Raw genomic sequence first — 23,863 nt, forward strand, 5'->3', positions numbered from 1 at the left:
ATAAACTTACCCTTGGGCGTGGCTGCATTACCTTTCCATTCAAAGACAGGCTCACCAGGAAAATGAAATCGGACCAACTTTGCATGACAATCAATATTAGCATAACAAGCAGCCAACCAATCCATACCCATAATGACATCGAAGTCTAGCAAAACCAATTCAACTAAATCAAAAGAGGTTGGACGGTCATTAATTAACACTGTACAATCTCGATAGACATGATTAGCTACAATAGAGTCGCCAACTGGCGTAGACACCTCAACTGGCTATGGCAACAACTCAGATCTCATGTCAAGCTTACCAGCAATAAATGGAGTAATATATGAAAATGTAGAGTCGGGATCCATCAATGCATAAATGGCATGAGAATGTATTGTCAATATACCTGTGACAACATCTGGGGTTGCCTCTGAATCTTGTCGGCCTGTGAGTGCATAAAAGCAGTTCTGGCCACCACTAGAACCTGAGGTGTCTCCTCCACCTCTCCCCCTACCACGGGCCTGAGTAGACTGTGGACCTGGTCGGGGAGCATGGACTGAGGGCGAAGAGGCTGCTGTGAATCCTGAAGGCTGAGCTGGTGTACCTCTTCCTAACCCCGGGTACCGGCTAATATAATGTCCTGTCTGCCCACAATGAAAACATGCACTCGAACCCTGTCTACATTGCCCGGTGTGTAGCTTACCGCACTGAGTACATGGAGGAGTAAGCTGTCTCATCTGTGCAGAACGCTCCTGTCGACGGCCCTCAGACTGACCTGAGCTCTGCCCCGGTCCTGACTGAATATAATGATCAAACCGCTGGCCCTGCATCTGTGGTGGGAAACTACCTGCTGACCGAGGTGGATATCGATGGAGTGGGGGCCTAAAATCAACTCGTGGCTCCTTATAAGACCCCATAGTACGAGCCCTCTTACTCTGCTCCCTATCCTTGCGAGTATCACGAATCCGACAGGAAAGGTCCTCTGTAGTCTAAGCGAAAGCCTTATGCGGGAAATATCTACATCATCCGATAGGGATGCAACCCTACAGTCTCTAATCAGATGATCCCCCAAACCATCCACATAATGATGAACTCTAACCCTCATGGTACGTACTATATCCGGTGCATACCTTGCCAAAGAATTAAACTTATGGCTATAATCCCTCATACTCATATCCCCCTGCTTTAGTCTAAGAAACTGGTCAAGACGGGCCTCCCGAACCTCCCGTGGCAAATAATGGGCTAAAAAGCCTCAGAGAAGTCCTCCCACTCTGCTGGCGGAGCATCAGGTCCTCTAGATCTCTCCCATGCCTCATGCCATAGGACGGCTACATCACGTAGTCGAAAAGAAGCCAACTCCACAGCCTCGGCGACGGAGGCATGCATCACTCTCAATACTCTATACATATGGTCTATAAAGTCCTGGGGATCCTCAATGGAACTGGATCCTGTAAATAATGAAGGGGCCAAGTGAAGAAACTCTCGTACCGTCGAGCTTCCTATCCGATCTCTCCGGGCATCTACTCCTGACTCTAGCTATCGCTCATGAATAGAAACCATCCTAGTCAGCAACTGAACAGCCTCCCTCATCCCTTGCTCCCCAGTCTCTGATGGGGGAACAATAGGTGCTGGAGGTCCTGTGTCTCTAGCTGCCTCAGGTACCAATGGAACTGGTGAGGCTGGGGGTACTGCATCTCCTTGGGCTCCAACAAGTGCTGGGGAAGCTGAAAGTAGGGGTAATGGAGACTCACTGTGAGCCTCTAAGGGAAATCTATCCCTCTGACCCGGTGGGGAACGACTGGTACCTTCTCCCGGATCCATACCTATCTCTCGCTGTGCCATCTCCTGAGCGTAGGTAGCCTGTTAGATAGGAAACACCAAGCACGATTTAGATTTCATATGTTCTTATAACTTCGCTCTATAGCACGATCTATTAATTGAAAGAAATGTAACCATTCCTAAATGCCTCATAGCTTCCTGATTATAACTGTGGCGCACAACACACCCATAAGCAAGACTCTACTAGACACGGCTTGTGGACTCCCTGGGATACGACATGCTCTGATACCAAGTTTGTCACGCCCCAAACTAGGGGAGGCACGACTGGCACTCGATACTGTATTCAATCGAGTTAGCCACTAAACATACTAGCTAACTAGACTGGGGGCCCAACAGATCGGGCAGCACAACATCTGAAATACTAAGTCTGGACCGTAAGGTTATGACATGAATAACAATAAGTCATATAAATATAGGTAGACAAGCCAAAATAATAAAATACTAGCTGACTGACGAGGCCGCGACTGAAGACATACATGCCTATACACCTATATATACATGCCAAGCCTATGGGCTGGAAACTGAAAGCAGCAAAAAGAAACCCAGAATATTGTGTCCACAATAGCCTCTAAAAGTGTCATAAGCACTGTCGGGATAAGGCCCCAACTATACCCAAACTGTACAACAAAAGTAACCATCCTATGAAATCTCCAGGAAGAGGTGGAGCTTACTAACTCACAGCTGAACCCCGAAATCCTAGCGGAGAGGTAGATCAGAGTCCCTACCTGGACCTGCACGCACGAAACAAAATGCAGTGTCCCCAGGCAACGGGACATCAGTACGAATAAAAATGTACTGGTATGTAAGGTAGAAAGTAGAATCATACATAGCTGATGTAAAAAGGTAATAAAGATACCACCTGGCACTAAAACTCTGATAGCCTCCATGGCCGACATCCGACCTCATAGTAATAATATATGCATGGTATGCTCGTGTAATCGTATGTCGTGAATACATATATATATATTGATGTAAATGCATGACATACCCAACCAAATGCTAGCAATGGCGGTCTCTCCCGGTAGCTAACCGGTATCATATTGCCAACCTGTGGCCATCTGTACAATATATATAGTCTTTCGGGCAAATAGGCCCCTTACTTCCGATTATAGCTCGAAGTCCATGCATAATATGTCATGTATGATATGAACTTTGAATGCACATAATAGGTCATAACAAGAACTTAGCTAACCTTGGCTCATTGGTACTCTTATTCTCATAATTTCATAATCACCTTCGTATCGCATACAAATGTCTCGTGGAATCTCATATCTTTTTTAATAAGTTTGAAAACTTAACTCGACTTTTAGAAAGATAACTTAACTCTGAATATGTTCATAAAAAGCTTAAGGTGCTTCACTTAGTCCTTATACCTGATTTCTTGATAATTAGTAAAAGAAAGTATTTCAAAAAAATCAAATGTTTTAGTAGTTTAAACATAAAAATTATATTTGAGAATTTTGAAATCGACGTGTCACTTTAGAGATTTTAAAATACACTTTAACAAGGAAGAAGGACTGATCGCAAATACTAAATGCCTTTATTTTTAAGTCACACAGCCTAAAGACGAATTAGAATTCATATATATGGACATATATTTAAGAAAGCCGACAAAATGGCATATATAGATGTTGAATACCCTTTTTAACCGAACGAGTGGAATATTAACCTAATAGCATCATGAAAATACTTCAGCTACGATACCAATGCCTTTCACAGAAGGTCTTTCTAGCAACAGAATAATAAAATATCACATTTGGCGTCTTAGGAATTTTTCAAAATTCGTGCTAAAAGGAAGGACGAAGCTTAGCCTTAACATACCTCTCCAACGAACATCTGAATGCCTGTAGTTCCTTCACGAAAGTTGTTCCTTACGTCCTAAGCTTCGAAACCACTATATATATGCAGCTTATACTCACCTATAAATAGTTCATAAATGAGTTTAAATCGGCAGATTTGCCATATGACCCTAATTTGACGAAACGCCCGTAGAACTTTATAAAAACGATCATAAAAGAGTCCCAAGATGATTACCTTGGCAAACCAAGTATAAATCCTGAAGAACCAGCAAGAACAACAATTTTCTATCTTCCAAAAATAGCTCCAAACACAACTAATAGAAGGGGAAAACGATTGCAAAGCGTAGAGATTGCGCTTCTAGACACGGGGGCAAACTTTAACGATAGAAATCGTTAAAAACGCACCTTAATCACTCAAGAACACCATGAAACCCTCTCTTAAGCTTTCTCACTATTTTGGGACGAAGATGAAATATTTTGGGGTCTTAAAAGTCAGATTTTCCGACTTATACCACTTGTTTGACCCGACCCGGTTCGCGACCCGATTTCAGCCCGGACAGTCCGCGGTAAAACAGTCATAATCTTTTACTCCAATGTCGGTTTGATGTGAGATTTCTTTGGTTGCAAACTAGACTCGTAGACCTTCAATTTTGTAGGTTGTGAGTCCCATAACTCTTTATATATTGGAAGAAATGATCTGATACATTTGACCCAAAGTTTAGAAAATATATTAGAGAAATTTACGATAACTTTTGCCGACCTTTATTTCGCAACTTGCTTGACTCCAAAACTTAACATGTGACCAGTGTGATATTATAATACCTCATAATACATTATTCTTAGCATATTATACACTCTTAGTCTTATCCCATAGGTGCAAGTTAACTTAAACCTTCCGAACGCGCGGGGTGCTACCCGAGCCATTTCTTTAACCATGAACCTTTGTTTAAGGGATTCCTTTGACTTAAAGCTTTAGTTTAGTTCCTTGATATTACCACACATTTTCAGTCTTATTCTCCCAATGTGCTATACCCAATCATATATACCTAATATAACCGCGCCACGTTACGTATATTACGTAAGAGAAGAGAGAAACACCCGGGGTCTCACAGTCTCCCCCTCTTAAGAACATTCGTCCGCGAATGGGTCAAGTCAATTCCTTGGTTTCATTTCTTGTCCGCTAATACGTTATTTGCGAGGCTATATTTGTTACATTTGCAAAGCATAAATCAAATTCTGAAGATTCCAACTACTAGGCTTCGTATAGCTATCTCGCAATAAAAAAATTTAAATTGCACTTTCAAGTCATTTAAAATCCAATTAAGTTGCTGTAAAGAAATAATTGGCAATTATTTAAATGCGACTCACCTTAAGTCGTAAATAGGTGGGGGTACTTCTTCCTCATTTCCTCCTCAGCTTCCCAGGTCATTTCCTCGATGTTGTTATTTCGCCATAACACTTTCACGGAAGCCACTTCTTTAGTTCGAGGCTTCCTTACCTACCGATCTAAAATAACTGCTGGTACCTATGCATAAGATAAGTCTTCAGCAATGTGAATATCCTCAATGGGCGTAATACGTGAAGGATCTCCAATGCACTTTCGCAACATAGATACATGAAACACAGGATGGACTACTTCCAATTCTAAAGGCAAATCAAGCTCGTACGCCACCCTACCAATCCTCCGAATAATCTTATACGGTCCAACATACCTGGGGCTAAGCTTCCCCTTCTTTCCAAATCGCATGACGCCCTTCATAGGCGATACTTTCAGGAAAACCCAATCTTCTACATCAAACTCTAAGTCTCGTCGTCGAACATCTGCATAAGACTTTTGCTGACTTTGTGCTGTACGCAGTCGGTCTCTAATAAGTTTTACCTTTTCCATTGCTTGCTGGACTAAGTTAGGACCTAGCAACTCTGCTTCCCCGACCTCGAACCAACCGATCGGTGACCTACACTTCCGCTCGTATAGTGCTTCGTAAGGAGCCATCTGAATACTAGCTTGGAAGCTGTTATTATAAGCGAACTCAATAAGAGGTAGATGATCATCCCAACTTCCTTTAAAATCTAGCACGCAGGCACGTAACATATCCTCAACTGTCTGAATAGTACGCTCTGCATGTCCATCAGTTTGCGGATGAAAAGCGGTGCTAAGATTTACCTGCGTGCCTAGACCATTCTGAAAAGATTTCCAAAAATATGCTGTAAATTGAGCCCCTCGATCAGAGATACTAGATAATGGCACTCCGTGAAGGCGAACAATCTCTCGAATGTAAAGCTTGGCATAATCCTCGGCTGAATATGTCATCCTGACTGGCAGGAAATGAGCAGATTTTGTAAGCCTATCAATAATTACCCAAATAGAATCATACCTCCGTGGAGTGCGAGGCAAACCAGTGATGAAGTCCATATTTATCATGTCCCATTTCCATAATGGAAGCTCAATACACTGAGTTAGGCCTCCAGGCCTCTGATGTTCGGCTTTAACTTGCTGGCAGTTGGGACATTGGGCTACCATCTCCACAATATCTTTTTTCATTCCATTCCACCAATAGATCTGTCAAAGGTCCCGATACATCTTTGTCGCTCCGGGATGAACTGCATATCTAGAATAATAGGCCTCCGAAAGAATCTTGGCACGGAGCTCTCCTACTGACGGTACACATAAGCGGCCCTGGTATCTAAGGACTCCATCTCCAGTTAGCTCAAATAAAGGTTGTCGCTGCTGTGGAATACTTTCCCTCAGTTTTATAAGCTCAGGATCCTCGTGTTGTCGCTCTTTCACTTCAGTAACAAAAGAAGATTTTGCCGTATTCTGAACGAGAATGCGTCTACCCTCTACATCTACCAAACGCACCTGCAAACTAGCTAGTTGGCATAGATAAGGGCATCAGCAACAATATTAGCTTTGCCGGGATGATATAAAATATCAACATCATAGTCCTTTAGTAATTCTAGCCATCTTCTTTGTCGTAGGTTCAACTCCCTCTGTTTAAATAAATACTGAAGGCTCTGGTGGTCGGTGAAAACATCAATATGAACCCCATATAGATAATGCTGCCAAATCTTTAGGGCAAATACAACTGCGGCTAACTCAAGATCGTGCGTAGGATAGTTCTGTTCATGTCTTCGCAGCTGTCTGGAGGCATACGCGATAACCTTACCATGCTGCATAAGAACACAACCTAGGCCAATTCTCGAGGCATCACAATATACAACATAACCCTTGGTGCCATCCGGAAGAGTCAAGACAGGTGTCGTAGTAAGCCTTTTCTTTAGTTCCTGAAAACTTTGTTCACATGCCTCAGTCCACTGAAACTTAGCTCCCTTATGTGTCAGTTTCGTCAATGGTGCAGAGATAGGGGAAAATCCCTCCACAAACCTTCGGTAATACCCTGCCAAGCCTAAAAAGCTACGAATCTCTGTCGGATTCAAGGGCCTTGGCCAAGTCATCACAGCTTCAATCTTTTGGCCATCAACCTTGATACCATCGCCGGTAATAACATGACCAATAAAAGCTACAGAAGTTAGCCAAAATTTACATTTAGAGAATTTAGCATATAACCTGTAGTCCTGGAGAGTCTGCAATACAGCTCGCAAGTGGTCCTCATGCTCGGCTTCCGATCGCGAATATATCAGGATGTCGTCAATAAACACAATCACAAATTCATCCAAGAATGGTTTGAATACCTGGTTCATAAGATCCATAAAGGCTGCTGGGGCATTTGTAAACCCGAAAGACATGACAAGGAATTCAAAATGGCCATACCTCGTCCTAAATGCTGTTTTTGGGATATCAATATCCCTGACTCGTAGCTGATGATAACCGGATCGCAAGTCGATCTTCGAAAAGCATTTGGCACCTTGTAACTGGTCGAACAAGTCATCAATCCGTGGAAGAGGATACTTATTCTTGATAGTGACTTTATTTAGTTGCCTGTAGTCAATGCACATCCGCAAGGACCCATCTTTCTTTCGAACAAAGAGCACCGGAGCACCCCATGGGGATGTACTTGGCCTAATAAAGCCTTTATCAAGCAAGTCCTTCAGTTGTTCCTTCAATTCCCTTAGCTCTGCAGGAGCCATTCTGTAGGGAGAAATGGATATAGGCTGCGCATCAGTAAGCAAATCTATAGCGAAATCGATTTCCCTTTCGGGGGAATTCCTGGAAGCTCGTCAGGGAATACCGTCGGGAATTCATTCACAATAGGAACCGACTGAAGAGTCGCTGGCTCCTTATCTATATCCCTAACATGAACCAGATGGTATATACAACCTTTAGCAATAAACTTCCGAGCCCTAAGGTATGAAATAAACTTACCCTTGGGCGTGGCTGCATTACCTTTCCATTCAAAGACATGCTCGGCAGGAAAATGAAATCGGACCAACTTTGCACGACAATCAATATTAGCATAACAAGCTGCCAACTAATCCATACCCATAATGACATCGAAGTCTAGCATAACCAATTCAATTAAATCAATAGAGGTTGGACGGTCATTAATTAACACTGTACAATCTCGATAGACATGATTAGCTACAATAGAGTCGCCAACTGGCGTAGACACCTCAACTGGCTGTGGCAACAACTCAGATCTCATGTCAAGCTTACCAGCAATAAATGGAGTAATATATGAAAATGTAGAGTCGGGATCCATCAATGCATAAATGGCATGAGAATGTATTGTCAATATACCTGTGACAACATCTGGGGTTGCCTCTGAATCTTGTCGGCCTGTGAGTGCATAAAAGCAGTTCTGGCCACCACTAGAACCTGAGGTGTCTCCTCCACCTCTCCCCCTACCACGGGCCTGAGTAGACTGTGGACCTGGTCGGGGAGCACGGACTGAGGGCAAAGAGGCTGCTTTGAATCCTGAAGGCTGAGCTGGTGTACCTCTGCCTAACCCCAGGCACCGGCTAATATAATGTCCTGTCTGCCCACAATGAAAATATAATGCACTCGAACCCGGATAGTCCGCGGTAAAACAGTCATAACCTTTTACTACAATGTCGGTTTGATGTGAGATTTCTTTGGTTGCAAACTAGACTCATAGACCTTCAATTTGGTAGGTTGTGAGTCCCATAACTCTTTATATATTGGAAGAAATGATCTGATACATTTGACCCAAAGTTTAGAAAATTTATTAGAGAAATTTACGATAACTTTTGCCGACCTTTATTTTGCAACTTGCTTGACTCCAAAACTTAACATGTGACTAGTGTGATAGTATAATACCTCATAACACATTATTCTTCGCATATTATACACTCTTAGTCTTATCCCATAGGTGCAAGTTAACTTAAACCTTCCGAACGCGCGGGGTGCTACCCGAGCCATTTCTTTAACCATGAACCTTTGTTTAAGGGATTCCTTTGACTTAAAGCTTTAGTTTAGTTCCTTGATATTACCACACATTTTCAGTCTTATTCTCCCAATGTGCTATACCCAATCATATATACCTAATATAACTACACCACGTTACGTATATTACGTAAGAGAAGAGAGAAACACTTGGGGTCTCACAGAATACATGTAAGCCCGATTGTTTTTAGTCCCAATCAAGCTGATTATATTCCATCATGCTTCATTCGAACAATGATTGAGGCAATATATATCTTTTAAACTCATGCGACTGAACTTAGAATGAAACTCTCAGATGCCTACGCACCTCGGTGAGGAGGATCAAGTCATACCGTAGTTCAGAATGGGTGAGTTTTTTTTATAGGTCGTCGAAAGAGGCAACCTATTTTTTTGTTGTTGGGCCGTACATAGTTTATACTCTTGCGGGCCAGGAGTAACATTCAGTTTATGCTCTTGCGTTAAGGAATGTAGTGACTTGCAGTTTATCCCCTATTTTGATGAGCTTTGCAACTTGAATACTTTACTCAAATTTTGAAGAGCTTCATGACATGCAGTTTAGACTCGTGCATCTAGGAGCGTTGTAATTTGAAGAGTTAGCTTACAATTTGAAATGCTTCGCAACTTAAAGACTTGCTCAATTTTTGAAACTCAATTTTGAAGAGCTTCGCAACTTGAAGTTCTGCTCGAATTTAAAGAGCTTCGTGACTTGAAGATTTAGCTCAAAGTTGAAGAGTTTTGCAACTTGAACACTTTGCTCTAATTTAAAGAGCTTTACGACTTGAAGATTTTGCTCGAATTTGAAGAGCTTTACGTCTTGAAGTTTGGCTCGAATTTGAAAAACTTTGTGATTTGAAGTCCTTGCTCAACTTTGAAGAGCTTTTGACTTGAGTCTTTGCTCATATTTGAGGAGCTTTGCTACTTGAACACTTGCTCGAATTTGGAGAGATTTATAACTTGAAAACTTTGCTAGAATTTGAAGTGCTTTGCGGCTTAAAGATTTAGTTCAAAATTAAGGAGCTTCGTGACATACAATATATGCTCATGTGCCAAGAAGTATTATAACTTGTAGTTTAGACTCATGCGTTGAGGAGCATTATAACTTGTAGTTTAGGCTCGTGCGTTGGGGAGCATTGCAACATACAGTTTAGGCTCGTGCATTAAAGAGCATTATAACTTGCAGTTTAAGCTCATACGTTAAGGAACATTATAACGTGCGATTTAGGCTCGTGCGTTGAGGAACATTATAGCTTGCAGTCTAGGCTCATGTGTTAAGGAGCATTATAACTTGCAGTTTAAGCTCGTGCGTTGAAGAGCATTATAACTTGCAGTTTAGGCTCATGCGTTAAGGAGCATAGTGACAAGCATAGAATCTTCGATTTCATTTTCGAATGAAAACTTGCCCCCATCCTCGCCTTCTTGTTCTTCATCTTCGTCGTAAGGCTCAAAGACAGGTAGCCCTTAGTCGGTACTTATGGCCATATTTAGTTCCATATCATGAGCACGAGTCCCTAGTTCTTCAAATGTTTTGGGCTTTATGCCTTGTAAGATATAGCAAGGACCCCAATGCATGCCTTGAATATGCATTTCGATGCCAGAAGTTTCACTAAGACGATCTTTGCAGTTGAGGCTTAAGCTCTTCCAGCGGTTGATGAAGTCAATAACTAGCTCATCCTTTCATTGATGAGCGTTTGTAAGTTTGATCATGCTTACGATGCGTCTTGTGCTATAGAAACGATTAAGAAACTCCTGCTTTAACTGCTCCCAACTATCGATGGATCCAGGTTCGAAATCTGTATATCAATCGAATGCATTACCTTTGAGAGATCTAACAAATTGTTTGACAAGATAATCACCGTACGTTCTAACATTGTTGCAAGTTTCAACAAAGTGCACTACATATTGTTTCGAATTTCCCTTGCTGTCAAATTGTTGCAACTTAGGAGGTTGATAACCAGCATGCATCTTCAAGTTATCAATTCTTTGCGTATACTGCTTTACATATGTGAGAGATAATTTGGACGACGACTCAGGTTTATCTTTGATAGCCTTCATGATGAAGTCCTTCAATTTCTCAACGGGAATTAGATCTTCAGCGGAGACTTGGATCTCCTTGGTTGTCGTTGCTTGCTTTTCAGAGGAGTCTGATTTCTCTTGTAACCTTTTGAAGATTTAAAGGTGTTTGTATGGATTCTCCTTCTACTATGTTATCCAACTTATTTGTTAACTTGGAAAGTTTAGTATCTTGATCTTGCACGCGCTTTGACAAGCCTTCAACTGCTTTTGTCAAATTTGCGAGTTGTTCTTCTACGGTAGAAACTTCAATAACCATTGCTTGCATCATGTCCTTAGAGGATGAAGAATAAAATAAATTATTATTGGGATAAAGCTTGGAGGTCGCATTAATGGAGACTAAAGTAGATCCAGCACTCAAGTTATCATCATAAACATGCATGAAAGGTTTCTCAGACTTCGATAAACTAAGTTGGGCAAGAACCTTTTCAATCCTTTTGGTGACATCGTTCCCTTTTTGGGTCGTGCTTGTAGAGGATCTTGCTCCTTTTGAAGATGAAGATCCGAAAATAGGGGTTGACGTGGACGACACTTGGAGTGCTTGTTGTCCTAAAGAGCTTGCTTTGCTCCTTGTAACTGGTCCAAAACTTCCAAAGATAACATCGAGGATGCTTTTCACATCAGCATAGAACTTGGAATTAGCAGCCTCACTGGAAGTTGATTTGGAGTTAATTTTCTGTAAAGCGATTTCGATGTTCTTGAACTTTGGTGATTGAAAAGATGAGATGAGAGGTAGATATCGTCCCATTGGGCGTGCCAAAACTTGTAGACAATAAATTCTGTCGAGAAAATAAAATCAAGACCGAAAATATTGTAACAATCGTAGTATTTGATTTCAAATAATTTGAGTGTACAATCTCTATGAATCCTCTGATTCTTCTTTCTAATAGTAAATAAATCCAAGGGCCTTTGAGCTTGATCTTGAATATGTAGTTGTTGCCACGAACGATGATCTTGAATTCAATTAGCACGAACTTTGATTTGAACTCGTACTCCTTGAATCTTGATTTGTTCTTCGTTCTTGAGCTTGAACTTGATTTGTTATTCGTTCTTGAGCTTGAACTTGATTTGTTATTCGTTCTTGAGTTTGAACTTGATTTATTCTTCGTTCTTGAGCTTGAACTTGATTTGTTCTTAGTTTTTGAGCTTGATTACTTGAACTTAAACTTGTGACGGAATTTGCAGCGTTTGATCCACAAGCTCTTTCTTACTTCTTATTATAACTTCTGGTGTCTTTTCTGGATTATAAAAACCCTTATTTATAGATGTGGGAGGGAAGAGTTATGATAAAAACAAACTCTTTCCGACCAATCAAATTGAAGTGTGACAAGACCACATTTGATTGGCCAGAACATGTCACTTGCACACGTGGCACAATTTTATTGGCATTTTAATATGACTTCGCATGCCTTGTCATTTTGAGACGTGGCATGATCCTATTGGCTCTTCCGTTTGACTTGGCGTGCCACGTCATTTGACACGTGGCACTAAAACTGGGCTTCTAGGAAGATGACATATTGGGCCTAATGAAAAGGGTTCATCATTTGTAGCCCAATCAAATGGGCTAGCCCAGTAGATTTGGACCCATTTATTTAACACATATGTGTTTGACTAATATAATTAATCTAACTATATTAGCCCGTAATATTTATTTGGACTAATATACCTTGAATTTAAAGTACAGTCCAAATAATTTTATGGATTTAAATCCAATAAAATTTAAATGTCTACAACTAGTTTAGAAAGATAAAATACAGAAAGAGAAGAAGAAAAAAATCAACAGATCAACTTATAGAAAAAACTCATCCTCTCAATACGATAGGGTAAGAAATGGCCCCAAGAGCCAAGATGTACAGTAGTTGTAGTTGTGGAAATGAGGATGCTCTGTAACTCTCGGCAAAGTTTGATTCTCTGCCCCCAGCTGCAAAAAAAAAAAAGAGAAAGATAAACATATTATTAATGTCTAGAGGAAGAATTCTAAATGATGGTTACCCATACAAGTAATGTCACCATATCTGAAAAGCGAAGATAATGGCTGCAAGCTCTAGGAAAGAAAGTGGCCGTGAGGTTACAAAGGTCGTGACTGAGTCTTGGTTGATTAGTTTGCCTTTTCTTGGTCTGGTGTGGCTAACAGGCGACAGAAGGATGACGGCTTTTTATTGGGAACGTAGCGTAGAAAGGGGTTCTTCCGCAGTGAAGCAAATGATCTAGCCAATCATTCTTCTACCGATTATCCAAGTTCGGTATTCTGTAAGTTCCTAGGTCATATCGAAATGACTCCATTGAGAGTAAGATCTGTTCGATATGTAAGTGGTATAGTCACTACCTGTAAGGCAAGCCCCATAGACACCTTACTACTTTCTAAGCTTTCTCTCTTGTCTCGCCAATCTAGTATTGCCATATAAGAGAACTGCCTTTATGGGTAGAATATCTTTGAAAGATATCTTTCCCTTCTTTCACTACGCCCTTTCACTCTTGAACTACTTGAACAAGGAGGGCAGGGGGTGCTATCGTATATAAGAAAAACTGCTGCATTTTGGCAGCGGTTAGCTCTCTCTCTAACTAGAAATTTGATAAGAGAAGTGCGAAAGGATTGCAGGCTAGATTCAAGGTATGCCAGTTGTCCACGGAACTTTCAAGATTGGTTGAGTCTTAAGTGTACTTTAGTAAGAGTATGAAGGATCTAGTGGCCGTAATTATCTGTCCACTCAAGGCGTTGCAAGCAAATGGTTTTTGAAAAGCGTTAGAAATCGTGGTCAACATTTTTCCAGTGCTTCAGCGGGCTTTGGCCTTTTTTTGTTATAGGTATTTAACCGGTTCGGAAGATAAACTATCAGTCAATGACGTTGCCAAGGTAGATGTTTTTCTTTGCCTTTCAAGATATTGCGTATAAAGAGAAAGATAGCCAGTCCTCTTGGGCGGCCGAGAGTGTTATGTAAAAAGGACGTTGACCGAATATAGTAAAGTGAAGAGAGTCCATTTTTAGATCATATTAAAGTGTAGCTAGTGAGAATAATCATCCGAAATATCTCCCCTGCTATCCCAGTGAGTACAAAATGTAGTACGTATAAAAATACTTTATCATAAAATTAAATACGGTTTGGATATTAAGAAGAAAAAAAAAGGTAACCTAATTAGTTTCATACCAGTAGTCATAGTGTAAAGAGTTTAACTTCTGTGTATATCAAATTAAAATAATCTACAATTACATTTAACTTTAATTATATAGTAATTCTAATTTCATTACTTAAAAATGTACGTAGCAAATAAACAAATTACCTTGTTAGTGTACATTCAATGGTGGAGCTCGCCTGAAAATTCCACTATTTTGCTAGATAATTCTTTTTATTTTATGTATATTTACTATGACTCCACTTGACTTTTCGATGTATCTAATTATTTATATTTTGACCCCCAAATAAAAATTTTGGATCCCCACTGTGTGTACATTAGTTAAATTGTAAAGTGATTAAATTTGACAAAACCAGAAGAAAGGATTAATTATGTCTCACTTACCACAATCTCTTGTCGAGTTACTAGTGCTTGAGCAAATACATTGTGCCATCTCAGTCTCCACATCAAATCCACAAGTTCCACCAGATTTATCACAACGTTCACATCCTGTATCCGGAACACTAAATGACAACTTCATCCCATAAAGCCAATCCAAAGGTCCAACTCCCTCCAATTTATCCGAATTATACACACTCGTATAATGTGTACAATCCAATATATCCATACTCATATATTTCACCGTCTCATAACTCGTAAAACAACAAGCCGGTGTACTATTCGACAGCAAATGAAACAACTTAAACGAAGTGCACGATCCGTAAAGTTCGTCACAAGAATGACCAGAGAAATTAAAACAGACTGACTTGTAATGGTTAAGAACTGGTGAATCAATAGAGCAATTCATGAGAATGAAAATTGTATCAGGTGAAGGTGGGATTATAGCTGATTGAATTTCTGACATTTTGAAGTCATGGTGAGGTTGTAAGATAGAACAAGTGGACATCGACGGATCGAAAATGGTCATAGTTTTTTTGTCATAATCTATGGATTGGACTTTGTAATTTCCTGATGGTGTTAGGAAGAATAAATCAGTGGCTGAGCAATTTAGCATGTGGCGATATTGTGGCGCGCCACAACCATCGTCTATGCTAAATGGGTAATTTATAGGAATGTTGTTACAGAAATTGCGACATGTTGAGAAAATTTGCTGGGATTGTGATAGTAGCAAAATGAGGTATATTGTAAGATGGTTGAAGCTGAGAAAAGGTAATCTTAATTGGTTAGCCATTGCTAAGGATTTTACTTTGAAAGAAGGTTTTAGATGTAAAAGAATTGATGTCCTACAAGAGTAACTTTTTCACACGCAGATTACGAAGATTTGCTGAAAGCAAATGGTAAGCAGCTGTCCGCAATTTTCTCTATTATTAACAGTTGCTTTTTTGACCGTTGGCGCGCCGTTTCACTGGCTTTTTATGGGCTCCACACTGGAAAAATCAAGTATTCGATGATCAAGGAATGAAGAATTCTATTTTCTCCTTTAAGGGAAGGAATAAAGGATTACCGCTTTAAACGTTATAGTCAAATTCAATGTTTACCTTTTTTTTTTTTTGTCATTGTATATTGATTGTACATATGACTATTTTTAGTATAAGAGATTAGAAAGCGACTATTTGGATTAATTCTTCATTTCTTTTCTCCTCTTACCTTTCCGTCCACAATAAGATTTTTTGGCCTATGCTCATTATGTAAATCTTTTTCTTAAGCTACATAACTTATAGGTTCGATCTATATACTTAGATTATACTTGGGAGTTTTTCTATCGGTTTTTTTTGGGGGGGGGGGGGGGGGGAGAGGGGAACTAAATGGAAAATTTTCAAGCATTGAGCATGAAGGTAAATATATACTGTAATTTTTTTAAAGGTAATGCATATGAAAAGGTAGCAAAAGGGCCCAAGCAATTAGATGCAGGGATCGAGAAAGAATGGAGCAATCAAAAGAAGCAGTATTTTATGAATATGTCTCATAAAGAAACATCATACAGGAGCTCAAAGTCAAAGAAGGAGTCAAATAATACACAAACCTACTTACATTTACAGATACCATTATTTATATTGGCGTCACCACTTTGATTTGAGGAAACGGATTGAACTGCATTGAGGGCAAATATGACCCCCTTATCTTTGAGGGTAGACCTAAAATGATCGCATATATTTTCAATGGAGCATTAATAGTCCGTTAAGTTTGGCATACTAGAGTACCTCCATGCGGAAACCCTGATATCTTAACAGCTGGTCATCCTCTTATGTTAGGGAAAAAATTATTCCGAAATTATAATACGGAGATTAAATACTAGTGGGATTATTTAGTAAATATATTTTTATTATGGGACGTTTGGTGCATATGACCAAAAATAAGATATAAGAGATATAATATAAAATATGTATTTGGTGTATACTAGATATGCTAGGCTAAACTTTTATTTATAATTTTAACCTTGACTTTTGTAAAAACTTTGGGGGAAGAGCCTTGAAAAAGGAGATCTTTTGTCATTGTAGTATTTTATCTTGGGACTAAATAATCTCGAGATTATTATTTCACCCTCAACGTGGGATAAAATAATACCATAATATGGTATAAATTAATCCTGAGATTATTGATTCCGAATTCAAAACTTCGACCAAACACGAAATAAAATAATCGTCTATCTAATTCCGGAATTATTATCTCTTATCCCACCTACCAATCGAACCCTAAGTGGAGTACCTGTGCAGCTGTTCTAACCGCAAGCTTTAATTGAAAAAAATGAATTTGAAGTGGATGTAATTTTATGCTCAGGTAAATTGGAACATGCATGAATATATTGAAGTTTGAACATAGCTCATAGCTACTCACGTCTAACTTTTCCGTTCTAAGTGGAGTTGTGTTAGGCAGAAAACAAGCACTACAATTAGGGTAAAGTGACCGAAATATAGCACCGCATGAAGCTTGATTCATATGCAGTGGCGGACCTTAAGTTCAGCCAAGGAGGTTCAATTGTATCTGTCTTCGCAAAAATATTTAATGTGTAAATAGGATAAAAATAACTTTTTATACATATAGTTTTTTGAATTAATTAAGAAAATTTTAAAGTTAGTAATAAGAGGGTACACAAATTATCTTAGATCACGATGTTGAATCCTAGGTGCGACATTCGTGCATTTTTTCGAATCCTCTTGTGGAGATTTTCGGCTTCACCACCTTCGTATGTCAACTCTTTTCCAGCTTTGCTTACTTTACATGAATCTAATGTTTCCAAGGATGTTCGAGCTAATGTCTCTTATAGTATATTATTAGTACTCTATATTAGTAATATATAAGGGATCATTTTAAGTCTATCTTAAAAAATAAGGGGCCATATTGGACCTTTCTTCAACCACATTAGTACTCTTAGCTTACCTAACTATTTTAATTTAAAAAGTTGATAATAAAATCCGGGTCAATTGGTTTTGTGACAATATCAGTAGTCTTGTATGTAAGTTGTATCCCTATGCAAGAAAATATTTGACTTGCTGGATACAAGCGTACAAATTTAATTTCAAAATCTCACTGCTTAAATCATTGAATTTGTATAGTCTCTGGTTTGACGCTTTCACCATTTGATTGGTCAGTGAATGTCCCAAAAGCTTGCATATTCAGCTAATTGCCGATATAATATACTTCATTAAATACCACGAGAACCAGAATCTTAATACGATTTGAGCAACAATTAAATAGGAATGAGGGTGAAATGACGTATATAATACCCACGTCTCTAATAATAAATAACGTTTTGCCTCTAAATACAATCAGGGGCGGAGCTAGCCTTCTACTTACGGGTTCGGCCGAACCCAGTAGCTTTTGTGCAGACTCTGTATTTGTCTTGAAAAATTCATGAAATATGTATAAATTATTATTATAGAACCCAGTAACTTAAAAAAACTAGAATCTCGAACCCATAAGCTTAAAATCCTGGCTCCGCCTCTGAATACAATCATTTATAAATATTAGTATTATTTTTATAATTAAAATTATTTATGAACATCATAATTCATATAAATAATTAAGAAGGGGAATGGAAGAGGAATTTAACATATATGCTCCTGTTAAAAGAATATTACTTGAGAACTTTGTCATTATAAAACTACAAGAAGGTATATGATGCTTTTACAGCTTGCTTGGATGATTGTTACGTGTTGTATTATAATATATTGTTACTTTAAATATAATATTTGTTTTCATTATTAATGTTATAAATCTGGATTGATGTAATAAACAATTATAAATCCAAAAAGATTAATCAATCAATCTTTGACCAAAGCCGAAGCCGAGCGACGACGACGACGGCGCGAGGCTTGCCTTCTTCTTAACTCTTTAAGAGCTAGAAGAAGAGCAATTATATATATATACCCATCAAAAGCCTTTTCTTCCTCCAATATGGGACAATGTCCCTTTGCCAAGGAGGAAAACTCAAATATTTCATTTTCCCTTTATTTCTCATTCACCCTCTTTAAGCTACACAAGCTTAAAATCCCAACAATCCCCCACATGAATGGAGAATGGCTATAAAACAAAGGAATGCACGGACGCGTGTGTGTTTTACATGCAAGAATTAATTGCATCTGGATAAGTCTGTTTCCCTTTGAACTTTTCGTAGTGAACTTATATCGGATATACTCGGTCAATCGGTAGATTTGATATCTTTGAACCGTCGAGTTTTGTTATATACCTAGACAACATAAGTCACACAATCAATCCTTAACCATCTATGGTTCTCACGATTGTGTTCGTTTCAGCCATGAAGACCGCCTGGTTTCATGAGTAGTTAGAGAATGGGCATTTACTTTCATTCCCCTTGAAGCGGCTTACACTTCACACTCACATAGGTGATTTCTAAACGTGTAATCCTATAGGCACATTATCTGGGCATATCCTGCCAGACTTAGCAAATCATTAAAAAATCTTTAAGCTTTGTTGACTCATCAAAAAGCCTTAATGTTGTACCTCGATTTCTGAACATTGTCTTCATCACGAGAATGGGTTGAGTTATTTGACAATGTTGAACCGTCATTCATAACTTTGTTTGATCTCTTTGAACCTAGCTCGTGGGATCTCCAGTCTGCTAGGTAGAGTTACCACCATGATGACTTGTCCTAGACCTTAACCCCATTCCATTTGATGATCTTTCAACTGTCTCTCTAGATAGGCCTTTTGTAAGTGGATCCGACACGTTATCTCTTGACTTTACGTAGTCAAATGTGATAACACCACTAGAGAGTAGTTGTCTAACGGTATTGTGTCTCCGTCGTATATGACGAGATTTTTCGTTATATATAACGTTCCTTGCCCTGTCTATTACCGCTTGACTATCACAATGTATACAAATAGGTGCCAAAGGTTTGTGCCAAAATAGAATATCTTCCAAGAAATTTCGGAGCCATTCAGCTTCTTCACCGGCCTTATCTAAAGTTATGAATTCAGATTCCATTGTAGAACGGGCGATGCATGTTTGTTTGGATGATTTCCACGACACTGCTCTACCCCCATTTGTAAAAACATATCCACTTGTGGATTTAACTTCAGATGATCCAGTGATCCAATTTGCATCACTATATCCCTCGATCACGGAGGGATATTTGTTATAATGCAAAGCGTAATTTTGGGTATGTTTGAGATACCCAAAAACTCGTTTCATTGCCATCCAATGTATGTGATTGGGATTACTTGTAAACCGACTCAGTTTACTAATAGCACATGCTATATCTGGTCGCGTACAATTCATGATATATATCAACTTCCCAATACTCTTGCATAATCCAGTTGTGAGTCACTTTCATCTCCATTCTTTTGAAGTGCATAACTCACGTCAATTAGAGTCTTGGCAATTTTGAAATCCAAATACTTGAACTTGTCAAGTACCTTTTCAATGTAGTGAGACTGTGATAATGCTAGACCGTGTGGAGTCTTGTGAATTCTAATTCCTAAGATCACATCAGCAACTCCTAAATATTTCATATCAAATTTGCTAGCCAACATGCGCTTAGTAGCATTTATATCTGCCATGTTTTTGCTCTTTATCAACATGTCATCAACATATAAACAAACAATGACTTCATGACCTAGAGTATTTTTAATGTAAACACATTTGTCGCACTCGTTGATTTTAAACCCACTTGCCAACATTGTTTGGTCAAATTTGGCATGCCATTATTTGGGTGTTTGTTTAAGTCCATAAAGCGACTTAACAAGTTTGCACACTTTCTTTTCTTTACCAGGAACCACAAAACCCTCAGGTTATTCCATGTAAATCTCTTCCTCTAATTTTCTATTTAAGAAAGTTGTTTTAACATCCATTAGATGGATTTCAAGACCATACACGGCCGCTAGTGCCACTAACACCCTAATAGATGTTATCCTCGTTACTGGCGAGTAAGTGTCAAAGTAATCAAGGCCTTCCTTTTGTCTATAATCTTTGACAATAAGTCTTGCCTTATATTTGTCAATAATGCCATCAACTTTCACTTTACGTTTAAAGATCCATTTCTAACCTAAAGGCTTATTTACCGGAGGAAGATCTACCAATTCCCATGTATGGTTATCCAAAATTGATTGAATCTCACTATTGACTGTCTCTTTCCAAAACGCTGAATCAGAAGATGACATAGCTGCTTTAAAAGTTTGAGGCTCATTTTCAAGCAAGAATGTCACAAAATCTGGTCTAAAGGAAGTAGATGTTCTTTGACGTTTGATACGCCTTGGATCTTCTATACTTGGAGTATTTTTCCTTTGGTTCTTCCCGAGGTCGTTTAGGTCTTTCACTTAACGACTCACATTCAGTTTTATACGGATAGATACTTTCAAAGAATTCTTTTTTATCTGATTCCATTACCGTATTAACTTGAATTTCGGGATTATCGGATTTATGAACCAAAAATCGACATACTTTACTGTTTGTAGCATATCCAATGAAAACGCAATCAACAGTTTTTGGTTCGATTTTAACCCTTTTAGGTAAAGGAACTTGTACCTTTGCTAGACACGCCCACACTTTGAAATATTTCAAGTTGGATTTTCTTCCTTTCCATTTTTCATATGGAATAGATTGTATTTTGCTGTGGGGTACTCTGTTGAGTATTCGGTTAGCTGTAATGATAGCTTCGCCCCACAAACTCTGCGGTAATCCGGAACTTATTAATACAGAATTCATCATTTCCTTTAATGTCCGATTTTTCCTTTTCGCAATTCCATTGGATTAAGGTGTGTAAGGTGCAGTAGTTTGATGGATAATTCCATTTTTCGAATATATTTCTGCAAACAGAGATTCATATTCTCCACCCCTATCACTTCTAATCATTTTGATCTTTTTATTCAATTGATTCTCCACTTCATTTTTGTATTGCTTAAATGCTTCAATTGCTTCATCATTACTATTAAGCAAATAAGCATAACAATATCGAGTGCAATCGTCAATAAAAGTAATAAAATACTTTTTTCCACCTCGAGATGGTGTCGACTTCATATCACAAATGTCAGTATGAATTAAGTCTAAAGGATTTGAATTCCTTTCAATAGACTTATAAGGATATTTTACAAACTTAGACTCAACACATATTTGACATTTTGATTTATTACACTCGAATTTAGGCAATACTTCTAAATTATTTAACTTCCGCAAGGTTTTTGTAATTGACATGTCCTAAACGAATATGCCATAAATCATTTGACTCCAATAAATAAGAAGAAGCTGAAATTTTATTCATACTGTCAACAACCATTACATTTAGTTTGAAGAGACCCTATGTGAGATAGCCCTTTCCAACATACATTTCATTCTTACTCACAACAACTTTATCAGAAACAAATACACATTTGAATTCATTCTTAACAAGTAAAGAAGTAGAAACTAAATTCTTCCTAATAGTAGGAACATGAAGAACGTTGTTGAGCGTTAACACCTTGCCGGAAGTCATCTTCAGGAATATCTTCCCATAACCTTCAATCTTGGTTGTTGCAGTATTTCCCATGAAAAGCTCTTCTTCGGGACTAGCAGTAGAGTAAGTCGCAAATGCTTCCTTGATATCACAAACATGTCAAGTGGCTCCAGAGTCAATCCACCACTTCTTCGGATTTCCAACTAGGTTGTATTCCGAAAGCATTGCACACAGATCATCAATGTCATCATTTTTCTCCACTATGTTGGCCTCTCCCTTCTTCTTATACTTTTTCGGGAGATGACAATCACGGACTTTGTGACCGATTTTTTCACAATTGTAGCAGTTGCCATTGAATTTATTTTTTTTCTGCTCCTTAGTCTGTCCGGAAGACCTCTTTCTCTTCTTACTTTTTGGAGCAGTCTCCTCAACGATATTAGCTCCCATGATCGTTGAATTTCCACGAGACTTCTTCTCGGCTGTTTTGTTGTCTTCCTCAATCTTGAGAAGAATCACAAGATCTTCCAACTTCATTTCTTTGCGCTTGTGCTTAAGATAGTTCTTGAAATCTCTCCACGAAGGAGGCAATTTTTCAATCATTGCAGCCACTTGAAATGCTTCATTCACGACCATACCTTCAGCAATAAGGTCATGAAAAATAAATTGAAATTCCTGAACTTGGGTTCCAACAGTTTTGTTGTCTATCATTTTATAGTCTAGAAACTTGGCAACCACGAACTTCTTCAAGCATGCATCTTCAGTCTTGTACTTCTTCTCAAGTGCGTCCCATAATTCTTTCGAAGTATTCATCGCACTGTAGACATTGTACAAGTCATCCTCTAAAGCGCTTAAGATATCGCCTTTGCAAAGAAAATCTGCCTGCTTCCACGCCTCAACAATCATGAATTTCTCGTTGTCCAACATGTCCGCAGTAGGCACTGGAGGTTCTTCACTAGTGAATTTCTGCATACCAAGTGTGGTAAGCCAGAAGAACACCCTTTGCTGCCATTCTTTGAAGTTGGCTCCGGAAAATTTCCCCGATTTCTCTGCCGGTGGAACAGCAGTCCGGCTTGACGAGGCTATCGTCGTTGCCGCAACAGTCGCGGAAGAATTTTCGTTGTCAATTGCCATTTCTCACTGTAAATAACAGAAGAGTTCAATTAATGGCAAAACTAGAATAGTAAACAATACTGTTATTAATAACAAACAGTATGTATAATAAATAAAACCGAAGTTTTTATATACCGTTTCACAAAAAACGATGAAGTTTTTATGTTCTTCAAATCGTTTTCTGAATTTCAATACTCTGATGAAGTTTTTATATCTTCAAATCAGAATAGTAAAATTCAAAAGGAGTAGAAAACCACCGATGTACTAATCTCCACAAATAAAATACAGAATATAATAAAATAATTTCCTTAAGATTGTTATAAATCTGGATTGTTGTAATAAATAATTAAACCATTAAACTTTCTGAAATATATAAACAAAACAGAAAGTTAGTAATACTTGTTTAACGAAATAAATTCTGGAAAAATAGTATAGGAATAAATCGAGCCCACTGAATACATAGTGTGTCCTTAAAAAAATTATTCCCCTCAAGTACCCGAGGTGCTGGAATATATCCTCCCAGGATAGAACGATTTAACTCACTTGAATGTTGGTACCAAAAACGCTGATGAACAGCGAGCCACTCGAAGGCTGTAAAACACACTGGAATTTTTGTGCAGAAGAAGAAGAAGATCAGAAAATTTCGTAAGGAAAGATTCTGGGATTCAAAGTATATTTATAGAGTTGCTGGCATTGTTTCTGAAAAGGTTTGCAACCTTTTAGAAACAACCATGGCTGTT

The 23,863-nt window shown here is 38.7% G+C and overlaps 2 protein-coding genes across 2 annotated transcripts; both read right to left on the minus strand.

Annotated features, from left to right (window-relative positions):
• Positions 1-266: 266 nt before the first annotated feature.
• Positions 267-896, minus strand: LOC138897690 (uncharacterized). The gene has a single exon (XM_070183710.1). It carries the CDS (start codon positions 894-896, stop codon positions 267-269), a length of 630 nt encoding a protein of 209 aa, XP_070039811.1.
• An 11,835-nt stretch (positions 897-12,731) lies between these two features.
• On the minus strand, positions 12,732-15,470 carry LOC104108126 (uncharacterized). The gene is made up of 2 exons (XM_009617112.4): positions 14,569-15,470; positions 12,732-12,973 (listed from the first exon to the last, which is right to left on the minus strand). Exons 1-2 carry the CDS (start codon positions 15,353-15,355, stop codon positions 12,855-12,857), a joined length of 906 nt encoding a protein of 301 aa, XP_009615407.1. The 5' UTR covers positions 15,356-15,470; the 3' UTR covers positions 12,732-12,854.
• Between the last annotated feature and the right edge of the window lie 8,393 nt (positions 15,471-23,863).

This window comes from Nicotiana tomentosiformis, chromosome 1, assembly GCF_000390325.3.
Source record: "Nicotiana tomentosiformis chromosome 1, ASM39032v3, whole genome shotgun sequence".
Classification (NCBI taxonomy): Eukaryota; Viridiplantae; Streptophyta; class Magnoliopsida; order Solanales; family Solanaceae; genus Nicotiana; species Nicotiana tomentosiformis.

Coding starts and splice junctions, on each gene's coding strand:
- LOC138897690 (XM_070183710.1), bottom strand. CDS start 896: ATGGGGTCTTATAAGGAGCCACGAGTTGATTTTAGGCCCCCACTCCAT.
- LOC104108126 (XM_009617112.4), bottom strand. CDS start 15,355: ATGGCTAACCAATTAAGATTACCTTTTCTCAGCTTCAACCATCTTACA. Junction 12,974..14,568: donor TAACTCGACAAGAGATTGTG/GTAAGTGAGACA, acceptor TTTTTTTTGCAG/CTGGGGGCAGAGAATCAAAC.